Genomic DNA, 18,786 nt, shown 5'->3' with positions numbered 1-18,786 from the left:
ACCGCTCTCTGTAAAGAGATTGACTGTATGGGTTTCCGCTGAGTGTTCTGTTTTCCTCCACATTCCAAAGAGGTACAGGTTAGCGTTGTGGGCAGGCTATGTTGACACCAGAAGTGCCGTGACACTTGTAGGCTGCCCTTAGCACATCGCAAATGATGATGCAAACAACGCATTTCATTATATGTTTTGGTGTACATGTGACAAATAAAGCTAATCTTTATATTTTTTTCTTTATCTGCACAAGTACGTATATACACAGGCGCAATAAAAAACAGTTGCCTCACAGACATATAGCCAATTAACCTACCAATGTACACATAAATGTAGGGGGAAACTGGAGCACTAAGGGAAATCCACATTGACACACAGGGACAGCATGCAAAGTCTACTTCGACAGCACCATAGGTCAAGATTGAAGCAATGAGGCCATAAGATATAGGAGCAGAATTAAGTCATTCAGCCCATTAAGTCTTCGGCATTCAGCAGGTCAGGCAGCATCTATAGAGTAATAATCAATTGACATTTCGGGTTGAAACCCATCATCAGGACTTGGATTGAAACACAACCATTTATTCCTCTCCATAGATGCTGCCTGACCTGTTGAGTTCCTCCAGCAATTTGTGTATGTTACTCTGGATTTTTCAGCATCTGCAAAATCTCTTGTTTTTATTCTCTGGTATTTGATCTTCTCTTCTATACCTCTCATGATTTTATACAACTCAAAGAGAAACATTAGTGTGGTATGAAACTAATGACCAACAGGCAGTTAGATTAAAGCAAAGATCAAAACCTTGAAAAGGACCTTGAGATACTCTAATTAGTTCTCTTGAAGAGAAAAGAGACACCATAAGAAAAATTAATAGAGCTTTCTGAAAATCATTGAATGTTGGAGTTATACAATACAGAAGCAGGCTAGATCCATTGCCAACATTTGGCCCATATCCCTCTAAACCTTTCCATTCCATATATTGGCTTAATCTCTTTTAACTCTTGTAATTGTGCCCACCTCCAAGGCTTCCTTTTAATTAAATAATTATTTGTTTTTTAAAGATTCAGTATGGAACAGGCCCTTCCAAGCCACCAAGTTGTGCAGCCCTGCAACCCACCTATTTAACCCTCGACTAATCACAGGACAACTTACAATGACCAATTGATCTACTAGCTGGTATGCCTTTGAATTGTGGGAGGAAACCTATGCACTGCATGGGGAGAACATACAAACTTCTTACAGATGACGTCGAAATTGAACTCTGAACTCTGATGCCCGGAGCTGTTCAGCTCAGTGTGAAAATCATAGCAAATGTGGTCAGAATAGGAAGAGCTGCAATCATCCCATTTACACATCACCTACTGTGACTTCAATACAGGGCAGCTAGTATGGCAACTAAGTACAGCCAGTACAGAGACCCAGGTGATGCAGCAGAGGGGCAGAAAATGTAGGGGAAGCAGAGAGTCTGCAAAAGGAATGAGACAGATTCGGAGAATGGGCAAAGAAGTAGCAGATGAAAGGCAGTGTAGGGAAGTGTCATGTACTTTGATAGAAGGAATAAAGGTGTAGACTATTTTCTAAATGGGGAGGGAGTTCTGAAATCGGAGGTGCAAAGTGAATTGGGAGTCCTGGTGCATAATTCCCTGAAGGTTAAGCTGCAGTTCGAATTGGTAGTAAGGAAGGCACATGCAATGCTAGCATTCGGTTTGAGAGAACTAGAATGTATAAGCAACAATGTAATGTTGAGGCTTTATTAAGCATTCGTCAGACTGCATTTGGAATATTATGAGCAGTTGTGGGCCCCATATGTAAAAAAAGATGTGTTGTTGTTGAAGAGCATTCAGAGGAAGTTTATGAGAATGAACCCAGTAATGAAAGGTTAACATATGTGGCGTGTTTGATGGCTCTGGGTCTGCCCTTGCTGGAGTTTAGAAGGATGAGGGGGGAATCTCATTGCAAATTGCTGAATATTGAAAGGCCTAGATAGAGTGAAAGTAGAGACGATGTTTCCATTTATGGGTGAGTCTAGGGCCAGAAGGCACAGATTCAGAATAAGAAAGACATCCCTTTAGAACAGAGATGAGGAGGAATTTCATGAGCCAGATGGTGCTAAATCTGTGGAATTCATTGCCACAGATAGAGGTGGAGGCCAATTTATTGGGTATATTTAAAGCAGAAGTTGATAAGTTATTGATTAGGAAGGGTATTGAAGATTACGGTGAGTGCAGGAGAATGGGTTGAGAGGGATAATAAATCACCCATGATAGAATGATGGAACAGATCCAATGAGCTGAATGGCCTAATTCTGCTCCTATGTCTTATGGCCTCAGGTTCAATCCTGATGACCTATGCTTCCTATGTGGGCTTTGTACGTTCTCCCTGTAGTCACATGAATTTTCCCCAGTGCTCCAGTTTCCTCCCATATTTATGTACAAATTGGTAGATTAGTTAGTTTCTTTAAATTATCCCTACTGGAAAGGTGGATGGTAAAATTTGGGAGAGTTACTGAGGATGTTGAGGGAATTAAAAAATGTGATTAATGCAGGGTTCATGTAAATAGGTGTTTGGAGGTTTGAATGCTGTATCTCTCTATGACTCTATAACTAACATTTATAGAGTACCTTTATCACATGACATGGTCCAGAACATCTCACAGGATTATTATCATAGAAAATATGGCTTAAGGAAATAATAAATTTTAAGGAAATTTTTCAATTGTCAATACACGCAAAATACTGGAGGAACTCAGCAAGTCAGGCAGCAGCTAAGGAGGGGAAGAAATGGTTTGGGCCGAGACCCTTCATCAGGGTCTGACTTGTCATGTGTGTTTTGAACTAAACAGTATTCTAACAGAATATTAATGCAAATTAACTACTGCAGCCCACTCTAACAGAAGGTTAAAGAAATCTTTAATCTAATATTAATCTTTAGATTAGCTTTATTTGTCATATGTACACTGAAACATTGAAACATAACAGTGAAATGCATCATTTGTGTCATTGCTTGTGATGTGCTCGGGGCAGCCCACAAGTGTTGCCATGCTTCCGGAGCTAACATAGCTTGCCCACAACTTACTAACCATAACATGAATGTCCTAGGAATACAGGAGGAAACTGGAGCACCTGGTGGAAACCCACGTGGTCATGGGGAGATCATACAGACTCCTTACCGGCAGTGGTGGGAATTGGACCCTGATCTTCTGATTGCTGGCACTGTAATAGCATTACGCTAACTGCTATGCTAACATGACTCTCAGAGTTGCACGTTATCCTCCCTCTGTGAATTAGGGACTGTATATTTTGTGATTTTGTATCTCTTCTAACTAATTGTGTTTCTGGTTGCTACTGTCACAGGTGACTATCCCTATCCACATCCTGAATGGAGACTCTGCTTTGGTGACATTCACGGGTATTGGATATGACAAGCGCATTCTGGGTGCCTGTGCTTCTTTTAATGATCCATCTTCTTACTTTGGGGCCCCAGGTGTTCAACGGGCACCAGTACTTGGGCAGGTGAGACACACACTGGATAGTGGGGGTGTCACAGGAGTGATAATGAAGGTGTGGACTAACAATCTATATCCCCCACTGTTCAAATTCATCTATAAATCCACTGTGTGGGGGAGAGGGTTGTTGAAGCCTAGTGTCTGCAGGCCTAAATCTGGAGACCAGCTCTGGACTGTGTGTGCATTTGGATGGGAGTGAAGAATGAGGCTTGTTGTGTTCTGCTGAACATTGTGGACATGCTATGTTGTTGTTGGAATGTGTGGTGACACTTGCTAGCTGCTCCAGCACATCCTCGGGTGTGTTATTTGTTAATGCATATCATGCATTTCACTGTATGTTTCGATGTATGTGTGACAAATACATTTGGATCTTAAATTTCATCTTGGCATCCGTGGAATTTACACTCAGATAAGAATCTGAAATAGTGAAATAGTGCTTTTTAAAATTAAAGAATAAAATTTGTTTTTATTAAGGTTGACTACCTGATTCACTAATGCCTTTCAGAGGAAATTCTCTGCCCTTCCCCTACCTGCTCGATACTGTGTTTAACTTCAAATCTAATGTGATTGATTTTCAAGTGCTTGGTGTTCCAAGCCACTCAGCTGTAGCACTCTCACTATGTAGTATAATACCAGCAGACTATCTGGCACTGAACTAGGCACCAAATTCAGACTGCAAAATTAATCAAAGTCAAGTTTATTGTCCTCTGCAGTTACTTGTATTCACAGTGCAATGAAAATCTACTTGCAGCAGCAGCACAGACACATAACATCATGAGAAAAAATGTATTAAACATACATTGTACACAATTTTGACAAGAAGAAACAGAATTTGAACAAATGAACAAAGTCCATTTTAGTGCAAAGTGATCATAGTCTTGCAAAACTGTAGTGAGTAGGGCCGTGTCGGTTGGTTCAAGAAACAAATGGTTAAAGGGAAGTAGCTGTTCTTGAACCTGAGCGTTTGGAACCTCAGGTTTCTGTACCTCTGTCCCAAAGGTAGCTGTGAGAAGATGGCATGGCATGGTGGGGATCTTTGATGATGGATGTTGCCTTCTTTAGGCATTGCCATCTGTAGATACTCCTGATGTGGGGAAGTATGTACCCCTGATGTATTGGGCTGAGCCCACTGCTCTCTGCAGTTTCTTGCTTTCCTGTGCTTTCGAGTTGCCATACGGATCATGACACAAGCAGTCAGGACACTTTCAATGGTACACATGTAGAGATTGTTCAGGTATTTGTTGACAAGCCAGACCTCCTTAACTTCCGAAGAAAGTAAAGACACTGGTGTGCCTTCTTTGTAATGTCTTCAGAAACACTAGATAGTTGTCTAAATTGCTTCCTTGGGGCACTGTCCTAGGTCTCAATCAATGGTTGTTCATCAATGACTTTAGCTTCTGCAAAAGGTTAGATTTGTGGACTTTTGGTGATGATTGCACAGTATTTGATTGCAATTCTTCAGTAAATGAGTTGGTACAAAGATTTATAAATAACACCATTCACTTTAGCACTTTTCTCTGTGGCCTTTTAGCTCTTAATTGTAATTTAAATTAAATTTAAGTTTTTTTAATGTAGAGCTACAGCACAGTAACAGGTCCGTCTGGCCCCATGTGACCAATTAACTTACTAATGTCTTTGTATGATTGGAGGGAACAGAAGCACCTGGAAGAAAGCCACAGGAACATAGGGAGATTGTACAAGCTTCTTATAGACAGCAGCAGAATTGTAACTGGGTTGCTAACGCTGCAATAGCATTGCACTAACTGCTACACTGCTATGCTGCAAGTATTTACAGCAAGTACAAGAAAATTATGAAAAACTGTACAAACTGTGGGAATTCAACCAGGGTCACTGTGATTGTGATAGTATTATGCTAACCGCTATGCTACCATGCCACCCCATGGTACATGATTATCAATTTCTTTTTATGGTATGGAGGGCTATGGTCTGGTTGCAGGCAGATGGGACCTAGCTGGTTTGGACTAGATGGGCTGAAGGGCCTGTTTCTATGCTGTAGTTTTCCATGATGTTTCATAAACTTGAGTTAATTTTCAGTGTGTGTTTATATTTATAAAGAACAGTCACTGGCTAGTGTACTGGAGAATTTCTGCACCACTGTAAGCAAAAGATATTTTTAATATCTTGGAATTCCTTGTAGCTGATGTTTTTGTCAGAAGAGCGGATTTCTTTTGGAAATGTTCCTGTCTTTACAAAAAGTAGCCGCATCATCTTCCTGTGCAACATTTCTCAGACAGAAGACATCACTTACAGCTGGCATTCGACATCAGTGCACGTTAATGAGGTAAACGTTCTACCAATTTGCCCAGAGTATAGGATAATCCAACTAAAATAGGGAGCAGTAAAATTTGGCTTTGTCTTTATTATATTTAATAGCTATATATTAGTAATTAGTTTATGATTGTCACATGTACCAATGTACAATGAAAAATGTGTGTTTTGCATGCCATCCATAAAGTTCATTTCATCACATCAGTGAGGTAGAATGTAGTTGGAACGCCACAGTAGTGTAGGAGTTGGCGTGATGCTAGACAGCTTGGCGCATCAGAATTCAGAGTTTAATTCCGCCGTCATCTGTAAGGAGTTGGTGCATCCCTCCTGTGTGCGTGTGTGTTTCCTCTAGGTGCTACAGTTTTCTCCCACAGTCCAAAGGCGTAACAGTTAGTAGGCTAATCTGTCATTCTAAATTGTCCTGTGATTGGGCCATGGTTTAAAATAGGTAGTTTGCTGGGTGATGTGGTTCATTGGGCTGGAAGGACCTGTTCTGCACTGTATCTCTTTTTAAAAAAAAAAGTAAGGGAAAAGCAACAACAGGATGCAGAATATAGTGTTACTGTTATAGAGAAAGTGCAGTGCTCAGTGACAATGATGTGCAAGGCCATGACAAGGTACATTGTGGAGTCAAGAGTCCACCATGATAAGGGACTATTCAGTAGTCTTATAACAGAAGGATAGAAGCTGTCCTTGAGCCCGGTGTATATGCTTTCAAGCTTTTGTATCTTTGGTCCAGTAGAAGCGGGTAGAAAAGAGAGGTGGGTGGGGACTTTCATAATGCTGGCTGCCTTACTGAGGCAACAAGGTTTAGACCTTTTCTACCTGGGCAGTGATGCTTTATTTTTCTGATAAGTGTTGTATATTGGTTGCAAAGGGCATACAATTCTGTGGTAGTTCCAGAATTATCACCCGAGCAATTATGATACAGAACATCTGAAGGGGCAAATTTTTCACACACAGGATGAATGGAACAAGCTGCCAGAGGAAGTAGTAGAGACAAGTACAATTACGGTATCCAAAAGACAGTTACAAGGATAGGAAAGGGTTTAGATGGATACAAGTCAAATGTAAGCAAATAGAACTGGCTTCGTTAGGCAACTCGGTGGGAACAGACAAGCTGGGCTGAAGGGCCTGTTTTCCGTGTTGTTTTGCTCTTGGATTCTATGACTCTAGTTGTACAACTGGCAGCCTTGGAGTGAATTATGCTGTGACTTCACAGTCTACTAATTTTTACCTGTTCTTTTAATAGGTATTGAGTATTGTTCCTATCTCTGGAATGCTTCATCCTGGGGACAGCACACATTGCATTGTCACACTGAGGGCACATAAAACTCCTTGCTTCTATGACCTGGATCTTATTTGTGAGGTAATGTTTTCTTTCATAAGAATTTGGAAACTAAGCCCCAGTCAGAGGAGTGATATGTTCAGCATTGCCTTTTTCAGGAGTTGTACTTGATTGTCTCTGGAGTGGTCCTGGCTGTTACTGTAGATTTGAATTTCTTTCCAGAAACAGCCATCCCAGAGCCAAACTGAGGGAATGCCCCACTGTTGGCAGCGCTGACTTCTAACTGAGTTAACAAACTGGTGGTTTGTGGTTGCTAAGGTATACTTAAAAGATCTCAGACTATTGTATTGACAAAGAACAGGGGAATTCAAAGCCCAATGTCACTGAAAATCGGAATCAGAATCAGGATTATTAACACTGCATACATGTGTCATGAAATTTGTTGTTTTGTTGCAGCAGTACAGTGCAAAACTGAAAAATTACATTAGTTACAAAAACAAATAAGTCAATAGTGCAAAAAAGGAATAGTGAGATAGTGCTCATGGGCTCATGGACCATTCAGAAACCTGATGGTGGTGAGGAAGAATCTGTTCCTCAAACTTCGACTGTGTCTCTTCAGACTCCTGTACCTCTCGTCTGATGGTAGTAATGAGAAGAAGGCATGTCCTGGGTGGTGACATTGCCTTCTTCAGGTATTGCCTTTTGAAGGTGTCTTTGATAGTGGGGAGGCTTGGCTTGTGCTTGTAATGGAGCTGGCTGAGTCTACAACCCTCTGAAGCCTCTCTTAATCCTACATATTGGAGTCTCCATATTAGGATTAACCATTCTTGACTACATTGCAAGTTGTGGCACTGTGCTATACTCAAATAGCGACAACACGCAGAAAATGCTGGAGGATCTCAGCAGATCAAGCAGTGCCTATGGAGGGAAATAAACAGTCGATGTTTCTGGCTAGCCTGCAAGATTCCTTATAGCACATTTCAAAAACAAGAGAAAATGTGCAGATGCTGGAAATCCAAGCAACACACAAAATGCTGGAGGAACTCAGCAGGCCAGGCAGCATTTTTAGAAACAGTACAGTCGATGTTTCGGGCCAAAACCCGCCCATCACCTCCCTCTGGTGCTCCTCTCCGCTCTTCTTTCTTCCATGGCCTCTCTCTCTTACACTAATCAACTTCCCAGCTTTGTATTTCATCCCTCTCCTTTCAAGTTTCACCTATCACCTTGTGTTTCTCTCTTCCCTACCCCACTTTTTATATCTACGCCTCCACTTTTTTTCTCCAGTCCTGCTGAAGGGTTTCTGCCTAGCCTGCTGAGCTCCTCCAACATTTTGTGTGTGCTCCTTAGTCATAGTCATAGTCATAGTCATACTTTATTGATCCCAGGGGAAATTGGTTATTACAGCACTTTGTTGCCTGATCTGCTGTTCTTCCTGCATTTTGTATGTGTTGTTATGCTACACTCAAATGGCAATGCCGCAACTTGCAATGTAATAAAGAGTGATTAATCCTGGAATGGAGACTTCAATGTGCAGGATCCAGACTTCCGGGATCTGTAGTCAAATGTCACTCAAATGGCAGTCATGTTTTCTAACTTGCTGCAGTGAATATAATAGTACTAAATATTGTCCATAAAGCATTTTACAACATCCTGAGGTTAAGAAAGGAGCAGTAAAATTGCCAGTCTCTCTTATTTGGTAAGTTGATGGAGAAGATCCTGAGAGGCAGGGTTTATGAACATTTGGAGAGGCATAATACGATTAGGAATAGTCAGCATGGCTTTGTCGAAGGCAGGTCGTACCTTACAAGCCTGATTGAATTTTTTGAAGATGTGACTAAACACATTGATGAAGGTAGAGCAGTAGATGTAGTGTATATGGATTTCAGCAAGGCATTTGACAAGGTACCCCATTGCGAGCTTATTGAGAAAGTAAGGAGGTATGGAATCCAAGGGGACATTGCTTTGTGGATCCAGAACTGGCTTGTTCACAGAAGGGAAAGAGTGGTTGTAGACGGGTCATATTCTGCATGGAGGGATCTGTTCTGGGACCCCTACTCTTTGTGATTTTTATAAATGACCTGGATGAGGAAGTGGAGGGATGGGTTAGTAAATTTTCTGATGACACAAAGGTTGGGGGTGTTGTGGATAGTGTGGAGGGCTGTCAGAGGTTACAGCAGGACATTGATAGGATGCAAAACTGGGCTGAGAAGTGGCAGATGGAGTTCAACGCAGATAAGTGTGAGATGGTTAATTTTGGTAGATCAAATGTGATGGCAGAATATAGTATTAATGGTAAGACTTTTGGCAGTGTGGAGGATCTTGGGGTCAGAGTCCATAGGACACTCAAAGCTGCTGCAGAGATTGAGTCTGCGGTTAAGAAAGCATACGGTGCATTGGCCCTCATCATTCGTGGGACTGAGTTTAAGAGCCGAGAGATAATGTTGCAGCTACATAGGACCCTGGTCACACCCCACTTGGAGTACTGTGCTCAGTTCTGGTCGCCTCACTATAGGAGGTATGTGGAAACCATAGAAAGGGTGCAGAGGACATTTACAAGGATGTTACCTGGATTGGGGAACATGCCTTATGAGAATAAGTTGAGTGAACTCACCCTTTTCTCCTTAGAGCAACAGAGGATGAGAGGTGACCTGACAGAGGTGTACAAGATGATGTGTGGATAGTCAGAGGCTTTTTCCCAGGCCTGAAATGGCTAACACGAGAGGGCACAGTTTTAAGGTGCTTGGAAGTAGGTACAGAGGAGATGTCAGGGATAAGTTTTTTATGCAGGGAGTGCTGAGTGCGTGGAATGGGCTGCCAGTGATGGTGGTGGAGGTGGATGCGATAGGGTCTTTTAACAGATTCCTGGACAGGTACATGGAGCTCAGAAAAATAAAGGGCTATGGGTAACCCTAGGTAATTTCTCAGGTAAGGACGTGTTCGGCCCTGCTTTGTGGGCCAAAGGGCCTGTATTTTGTTGTAGGTTTTCTATGTTTTCATGTTTATAATACTTCTAATGTGTAGGAGATTCTCTTTGTACATAAGAAATAACATTGTTTTCTGGCATCACCCAGCTCCTCAACAACTTCCAGACCAGTATCTGATCTTGAAACACTGATGTAGTTTATTGCCATATGTGCAAATACCCGTATGCACAATTGCAATGAAAAGTCTGCTTGCAACAGCATCACAGGCACATAACATCAGATACATAACATTCACAAAAAGAGCATCAATTAGCATAAACTATACTTGACGTAAAATGAACTGTGCAGTGCCAAGTCAATGCCTAGAGTATGTCAGTTTCTAACTGCTGCCAAGTTTGATAACTTAGATACCTCTGTAGCCAGAGGGTAGTGAATCTGTGGAATTCATTGCCATAGAGAGATGTGTTAGCCAAGTCTATTTAAAGGTATAATTAAAGCAGAGGATGATAGGTTCTTGATTAGTAAGGGAATCAATTGTTATGGGTAGAAGGCAGGAGAATGGGGTTGAGGAGCATAATAAATAAGCCATGATGGAGTGGTAGAGCTGACTCGATATGTTGAATGGCTTAATTCTGTTTCTTTCTGAAACAGACGTGTGGAACACATGGACATTACATCACAGGAAACTGTTTGTCCATACAGAATCAGATTTAAACATCTTATCACTGTCCTATGTGATGTGAAATGAGTTGTTTTTTTTTGGCAGTAGTACAATGCAAAGACAAAAAAATTACTATAGGTAACAAAATAAATAATGTGAATATAGAGGAATATTGAGGGAGTGAATATAAAGGAATATTGAGTCTGTTCAGAAATCTGATGGCGGAAAGGAAGAAGCTGTTTCTGAATTGGTTAGTGTGGGTGTAGAACCTTCTGTCCCTCCTTCCTGATGGTAGAAATAAGCTCATACTGGTTTCCAATCTGTTTGCCCACATTTCCTGTTTCATTAGTCAGGTCACAGAGCATAGGAGTTGGGACATGATGTTGTAGTTGTATAACTTGTTGGTGAGGCTGCACTCAGATACTGTGAACAGATTTGGTTACCCTGTTACAGGGAGGATGGTTAAATTTGAGACTGCAGAGATTTACAAGGATGTTGCTAGGACTAGAGGGCCTGAATTTTAGGGAGAGATTGGCTGGGCTACGTCTTTATTCATTGGAATGTAAGATAAAAAGAGACAATCTTATAGAAATATTTAAAATTATTAGCGGATGGTAAAGGGATAGAGGTAACCAAAACTAGGGAGCATAGGTTTAGGGTGAGGAGGAAAATTTTAAAGGGATCTGAGTGGCAACTTCTTCATGTAGAGGGTGTGAGTATATGGGAGGAGCTGTGAGAGGAACTGGTTGAGGCAGGTTCAATAGTATTATTTAAGGAGCATTTAGATAAGTACATGGAGGGGAAGGGCCTGGAGGGATATGGGACAAATGCAGGAAATTGGGACTAGCTGGGTAGACAACCAGGTCAGCATGCAATCACTGGGTTGAATTGCCTGTATCTGCGCTATATTGCTCTGTAACTCGATGACTGCACATTATTTTCCCTTATGTGCCTCCTCGGTTTCCTTTTGAAAGTCCTGATTGACTCTTACTTTTTCACTCTGACAATCAATGTTTCAGATCATAACCACTCCAAAAACATTTTTTCATGTTCCATCCACGTCTATTGAAAGAGAGGAGTGGGATTAATTGGATGGGGCTTTGAAAGAGCCAATACAGACCCAATGGTGGCTTCCTATGCTGCATTTTCTAGCAGTAAATTGGGCATTCTCTATTCATGGGTACTATTTTGAAAAAGTAGAGGAAATTTTGTGGGGAACGTGTGAGAATATCTGAGTGCCTAAAATGTTCCATCCATTTTTGTAAACAAATATAAAACCTGGAATATTCAGGGGAAAAAGCCAAGGCAGTAGATTATTAGTTACATACTGGAGTAGACCTTCTACTGCTCTTGGACCAGTCTGCTCCTGCACAAACATTTAAAGTTACTTTTGACCTGTCAATAAATAAAAATAATATTAAAAATAATTAATCATTTTTGAGTAGAGAAAAATAGAAGTTAGATCTAACTGGCATGGTAGAACAGATACAAGAGCTGAATGATCTACTTGTGTTCCAGTCAAAGTACATTTATTATCAAAGTACATAAATGTCACCATATACTACTTCAATATTCATTTTCTTGCAGGCATTTCCAGGAAAATTAAGAAATACAATCAAATTTATGAAAAACTACACATAAATAAAGACTGACAGCCAATGTGCAAAAGAAGCCAAATTGTGCGAATAAAAAATACAAAGAACATGAGTTACAGAGTCGTAGAATATGAGTTATGTTGTAAATCTGTCAATTTGTAACTAACACACTCCTCTGTTAGGTTTATTCTAAGCGACAAGTAACACAGTACCAGAAGGAACTCCAGGAATGGGAAAAAGAAAAGGATCGCCAACAAGTAGAATTCACCATCACGGAACAGAGCCTACAGGAAAATGCAAACTTGACTTTCCAAAGACAGGTGCCTACGGACTCTCATTTGTACATTCAATCATGTACAGGATAGACCCGTATTCACTGTTCTTCTCTAATTATCTGATGACCAGCCTTGGTAAAAGAAGATGAAGCTACACCCAATGGGCTGTTGGGTTATGTGGACCAGGATTTTGACAAAGTGGTGTCGAAGGAACTATTTTTGTCAAGATAGTTTGTGACTTGGAGGGGAACCTGCAGATGGTGGTATTGCTATGTGCCTGCACCCCTTCCTTTCCTAGTTTAAAGATATTGAGATGAGGGAGGTGTTTTCAAAGAAGCCTTGGTGAGTTATTGCAGTGCATCTATACCTGGTCCACTATGCAGCCTTAGTGCACCTGAAAATGAATGTTAACTTTAGCACCAAACTTGGATTGTGGATGGTGGAACAGACTATTATGAGGCTGGGTTCTACTGTAGACTAAATCATATTGGCAAATAGATTATTGACAGCATTTATCAGACATCAGGAACTAAATTAGTTGAAATTTCCTTGAACAAACTATTGGAAAGGAACCTGTCACAAATCTGGTACAGTTATTCATTGATTCTACTCTCCCTGGTATTCCCAGACATAATAATCTATAGTACTATCTTTCTGGGATGATGTAAACATCATATACACAGCATATGATTTGCAGTAAAGAGATCAAACCATGCACTAATAATAAACACGAGATTCTGCTGATCCAGAGTAACACACACAAAATGCTGGAAGAACTCTGCAGGTTAGGCAGCATCAATGGAGGGGAATAAACAGTCGATGTTTGGGGCCAAGACACAAGTCCTGATGAAGAGCCTCAGTCTGAGTTGGCTTTATTCCCCTCCATAGACGCTGCCTGACCCACTGAGTTTCTGCGGCATTTTGTGTGTTATCAAGGATGGCATTGTTTCTGCAGTCAGTACCAATGAAAAATAAATAGTCCTCCATTCCTACCTTTGCGTGTTCCACAAAGGAGGAAGGACAAGGAGGTAGTTTATGGAACCTTGGATGATAAGAGTGGTTTTCAACTAAGCCAAAAAGAAAAAAGATGCGTATGTAAGGTTTAGGAAGCTAGTTGGGCAAGACCCTTGAGGAATGGTGGTGAATCTGTGGAATTCTTTGTCACAGAAGGCTGTGGAGACCAAGTCATTAGATATATTTAAAGCAGAGATTGATAGGGTCTTAATCAGTAAGTGTGTCAAGGTTACAGGGAGAAGGCAGGAGAATGGGGTGGAGAGGGGTAATAAATCAGTCATGATGGGATGGCAGAACAGATTCAATGGGCCAAATGGCCAAACTCCGCTCCTATATCTTATGTAAAAGTCAGGGTACAATTTATTGAAGAGTGGTCTGTTCACCAAGAATCAAAGACAGCATTGCTTCTGCAGTCAATACAACTGAAAGGTAAACAAACCTCCACACTTAACTTTGCATCTTCAACTAGGGAGGAAGGACAAGTAAGCAGGTTAATGGAATCTTGGATGATGACAGTGATTGTCAACTTAGTCAAAAAGAAAAAGAAAGTGTGCATAAGTTTTAGGAAGCTAAACTGGAAAAGGCTGATGAAGAATATAGAGATAGCATTGTGGTCTAAGGGTCTATTCTTGTTCTATCATCTGTGTTTACCGTGTGCTAATTGGCTGCTCTATTCCTACTAAACATCTTGGTGTGATATGATGTTTCCTCCTTTGACCTGAAGTAGAATTCTGAAGAAATATCTCCTATGATTTTTACAAAACAACTTTAAGCAGCTTCAGTTTTTGATTGGGTGGGTCCACAGAGGGATTGCACTCTCACCTATAAATCAGGAAGTTGTGGCTTAAACCCAGCAAAAAATCTCAGCTGATGTTGCAGTGCTGTGCTGGGATTGCTACACTGTGAAAGTGCCATCTTTAAAATGAAATGTTAAAGCAATGTCCAGGGAAAGATGGATGTTAAGATCCCATGAAATAATTTGAATGAATTATGAGTATTTAACCCTGGTCTCCTTCATATTATTTTTATTTTGAGAAGCAGTACAGTAACAGGGTCTTCTGTCTCAATGAGCCTATGTCATTCAATCACACCCCTGTGACTAATTAACCTACTAACCCATACATCTTTGAATGTGGGAGTAAATCAGAGCACCCAGAGGGAACCTATGGAATCACAGGGAGAAGGTACAAACTCCTTACAGACAACAGTAGAATTGAACATGGGTCAATTATAGTGTTAAGTTAACTGCTACGCCACCGAGCCATCCAATAAATTTTTTTCCTTGTTCAACATTTCTAAAACAGATTATGTATTTGAAGCATTTATTTAAAATGGGAAATTTTGAATAGCCATTTTCAAATGTGTAAATTCATTTTCATTCCTTTCTGTTTTCTGAAAGTGTTGCAGAGACCTTCAAGGAACTTCTTCTCAGAGGATACACAAGGGTACAGATGCTAAGATTATGAAGTACAAGGTGAGAAACAAGGACAGCCTGGAATAATGGAGATAAAAGCAAAGGTGTATGTAACAAGGAAATGTTCATTGATATAAAAAGTTTGGATTCATGAAGCTCTGGTTAGATCGCACCTGGAATATTGTGCTCTGTTCTGATTGCCTCATAATCGGAATGGATAAGGCCATAAGGTACAGCAGTAGAATTAAGTCATTCAGCCCATTAAATCTGCTCCACCAGTTGATCATATCTAATTTATTTTCTCTCTCAACCTCATTCTTCTGCCTCCTTGGACACCCTTATTAATCAAGAACCTATCAACCTCTGCTTTAGTTTTACCCAGTGTCTTGGCTTCCACAGATTCATCACCCTCTGACTAAAGAAATTCCTCCTCAGCTTTGTTCTAAAGGGATGACCTTCTATTCTGAGGTTGTGCCAAGACTCTCTCACTATAGGAAACATCCCCCCCATGTTCACGCTATCTACGCCTTTCAATATTCAGTAGGTTTCAGTGATACAGTATCTCCCCTAACCCATTCTTCTAAAGTCTAGCAAGTACAGGCTCAGAACCATTAAATGCTCCTCATATATTAACCCTTTCATTAACAAGATCATTCTCATGAACTTCCCCTAGACCCTCTCCAATGGCAGCACATGATACGTTCTTAGTAGAAGCTTTAGAGATGGTGCAGAGAAGATTTATCAAGATGCTGCCAGTATTAGAGAACATGTCTTATGAGTAAATGTGCAGTGATCCTAGTCTCTTTGGAGCAACAGGAGACGAGAGGTGAATTGATAGAGGTGTATAATATTAAAAGAAGCATAGAAAAGGCAGATAACCAGCGCCTTTTCTAGGATTGCTGTGGCCAATACCAGAGGTCATCCATTTAAGGTGAGTGGAGGAAAGTTTAGGAGAAATGACAGAGGTATTTTGCACAGAGAGTGGTAAGTGCCTGGAAGCGCTGCTGGGGGTGGTGGTTGAGGCTGTAAAATAGGGATACTTAAGAGACTCTTAGATAGGTACATGAATGTAATAAAATAGAGGTTATGAGCTGAGTAGGAGGGAAAGGTTAGATTGATCATTGAATAGGTTTATTTTGGTCAGTACAATGTTGTGGGCCGAGGGGCCCGTACTGTGCTGTGCTATTCTGTTATGTTATCTATGTTGTCTATAATTAGATATGGTTGTTGACTAAATAGTGATTAAAATTATCTGACAAGCAAATTTAATTTACCATTTTGTGTGAGGTATATATGAACATACAAAATAGGAGCAGGAATAGGTCACTTGCATTTAATCCTAATTTTCTACTCAGTAAAACCATAATTGATCTGATTGTAATCTCAACTCTGCATTCTCATCTATAGCTGGTAATCATTTACTCTTACATGGAACTGTATAGCACAGGAACAGGCTCTTCAGCCAATAATGTTGTGCCGGTCTAATTAACGGGCAACCGAGCTAATCTCCTCTGCCTACACAATGTCCATATCCTTACATTTCCCTCACATTCATGTGTCTATCTAAACATCTCTTAAAATTCCCTCTCCCATCACCCCAGGAAGTACATTCCAGGCACCCACCACTCTCTGTGTTTTTAAAAACAAAACTTGCCCCTCACATCTCCTTTGAAATCACTCCCTTTCACCTTAAAGGTATTAAACATTTCAACCCTGGGAAAAAGATACTGTCTGTCTACTCTATCTGTGCCTCTCATAATCTTATACATCTCTATCACAGGGGTTCCCAACCTTTTTTGTGCCATGGACCCCTACCATTAGTCAAAGAATTGGTAAACCCCAGCTTGGGAACCCCTGTTCTATCAGATCTCCCTTTAGCTTCCACTACTTCAGAGAAAACAACCCAAAATTGTTCATCCTCCTATTATAGCCCATGACATTCAATCCAGGCAGCATCCTGGTAAACCTCTTCTGCACCCTCTCTAAATCCTCAACATGCTTCCTCTAATGGGACACCCAGAGCTATCTGCAATACTCCAGATGCGGCCTAACTACAGTTTTTTAAAGCTGCAACGTTACTTCTTCACTTTTGAATTCAGTGCCTCCACTAATAAAGGTAAGCATGCCATATGCCTTCTTAACCACCCTGTCTAAATGTATAGCCACTTTAAGGGAGCTGTGAATTTGGACTCCATGATCCCTCTGCTCATTAACACTGTTAAGGTTCTTGTACTGCCTCTTATCAACACTATATCTAACTTGATCTTAAAATATATATTCAAAGGCTGATTCCAGCATCCTTTGAAGAAGACGATCCAAAAGATTTTACAATAAAAACTGATTCATTATATATAGGTAGTGGGGATCTGGAGATGAAACTCGCTTCATTTGCCAAAGTATCTTGTGTAAAATCAATTTCAATTTTTATTTTGGTTCCACTCTCTAACAAGTGTGCTGAATGTGATATAAGACTTTAACTCACCAGTTGAAGAGCCTGCAGAATTGAACTCATTGGAGATTGATACCAGGCCAGGTGTAAAACCTGACGAAGGGTCTCGACCCGAAATGTTGACTGTACTTCTTCTTATAGCTGCTATCTGGCCTGCTGCATTCCACCAGCATATTGTGTGTGTTGCAGGTGTTATATAAAAGCAAGGATGCTTTGCTGAGACTTTATAAAGCATTGGTCAGACTGCACTTGGAGTATTGTGAGCAGTTTTGTGCCCTGTTTCTAAGAAAGGATGTGCTGGCATTGGAGAGGGTTCAGAGGAGGTTCATGAGAATGATCCCAGGAATGAAAGGGTTAATATATGAGGAATGTTTGATGGCTCTGGGCCTGTACTTGATGGAGTTCAGTAGAATAAAAGGGGATCTCATTGAAACCAATCGAATATTGAAAGGCCTACATATAGTGGATGTGGAAAGAATCCACATCCACATCTATAGTGGTGAAGTCTAGGACCAGAGGTAGCAGCCTCAGAAAACAAGGACATCCCTTTAGAACAGAGATGAGGAAGAATTCCATTAGCATGAGGCTGGTAGATCTGTGGAATTCATTGTATATATTTAAAGTGGAGGTTGATAGATTTTTGGTTAGTAAGAGCGTCAAAGGTTATGGGGAGGCAGGAGAATGGCGTTGAGAGGGATAGTAAATCAGCCATGATTTAATGGCATAACAGTCCCGATGGGCCAACTGCTCTAATTCTGCTCCTATATTTTGTGGTCTTATGAATTAGATTTATGAGATTGAATGATTGAATATCATATTGCATTGTTTGTGAAAAGGTGAAATAAACCTTTGCTACAAAACTAATGGGATGCTTGTTGCTGAATTAAAAATAATTTGGGAAAGCCACCTTTCAACTTCTGGTATCAAGGTTTACTAAGTAATTATAATTACCACAAAATACAATAGTCATAAATGCCGAAACTTTGCTAATTTCTGGACAGACCCTCCCTCCAATTAAGGAGCCCACAGAAACATGGGAAGGTCGAAATGTGGAAAGGCAACCGCCTGGGTTATGGGAGAAACCCAAACCGCCTAAACCCTTCCTGCTTCACCTGGGAGTCACTGCCAGAGCTCACTCCATGGAGGAATTCCAAAACAATTTCCCGTCTGATGTTCCTAAACACTACATCATGAGGTAGGACATCTCTGATTTGTCCTGGGGCAATGGCATTCATGTGATGTTGCTAACTTTAATTGGGTCTGTTTCTGAAGGATTTATTACAGCAGCCTTCTGTCTGGTGGCATCCATTAGTCTCGCGAGACCATGGATCTGCGCCTGGAAAATCTTGCTTCAATCTGTGTCGGCAGAGCAGCATCTGTTGT

General features: G+C 40.8%; 1 protein-coding gene across 1 annotated transcript in view; it reads left to right on the top strand.

Annotated features, from left to right (window-relative positions):
* cfap65 (cilia and flagella associated protein 65) overlaps nucleotides 1-18,786 on the top strand; it is a 222,722-nt gene that overhangs the window by 183,639 nt on the left and 20,297 nt on the right. The window contains exons 25-30 of the mRNA XM_063049965.1: nucleotides 3,343-3,501; nucleotides 5,653-5,796; nucleotides 7,036-7,152; nucleotides 12,434-12,571; nucleotides 14,940-15,014; nucleotides 18,405-18,598. Of these exons, the coding sequence (XP_062906035.1) occupies nucleotides 3,343-3,501; nucleotides 5,653-5,796; nucleotides 7,036-7,152; nucleotides 12,434-12,571; nucleotides 14,940-15,014; nucleotides 18,405-18,598 (827 nt within the window). The remainder of the gene's footprint in view (nucleotides 1-3,342; nucleotides 3,502-5,652; nucleotides 5,797-7,035; nucleotides 7,153-12,433; nucleotides 12,572-14,939; nucleotides 15,015-18,404; nucleotides 18,599-18,786) is intronic.

The sequence above is a fragment of the Mobula hypostoma genome, chromosome 6 (assembly GCF_963921235.1).
Source record: "Mobula hypostoma chromosome 6, sMobHyp1.1, whole genome shotgun sequence".
NCBI lineage: Eukaryota > Metazoa > Chordata > Chondrichthyes > Myliobatiformes > Myliobatidae > Mobula > Mobula hypostoma.
This window is presented reverse-complemented; position numbering and strand designations above follow the sequence as displayed.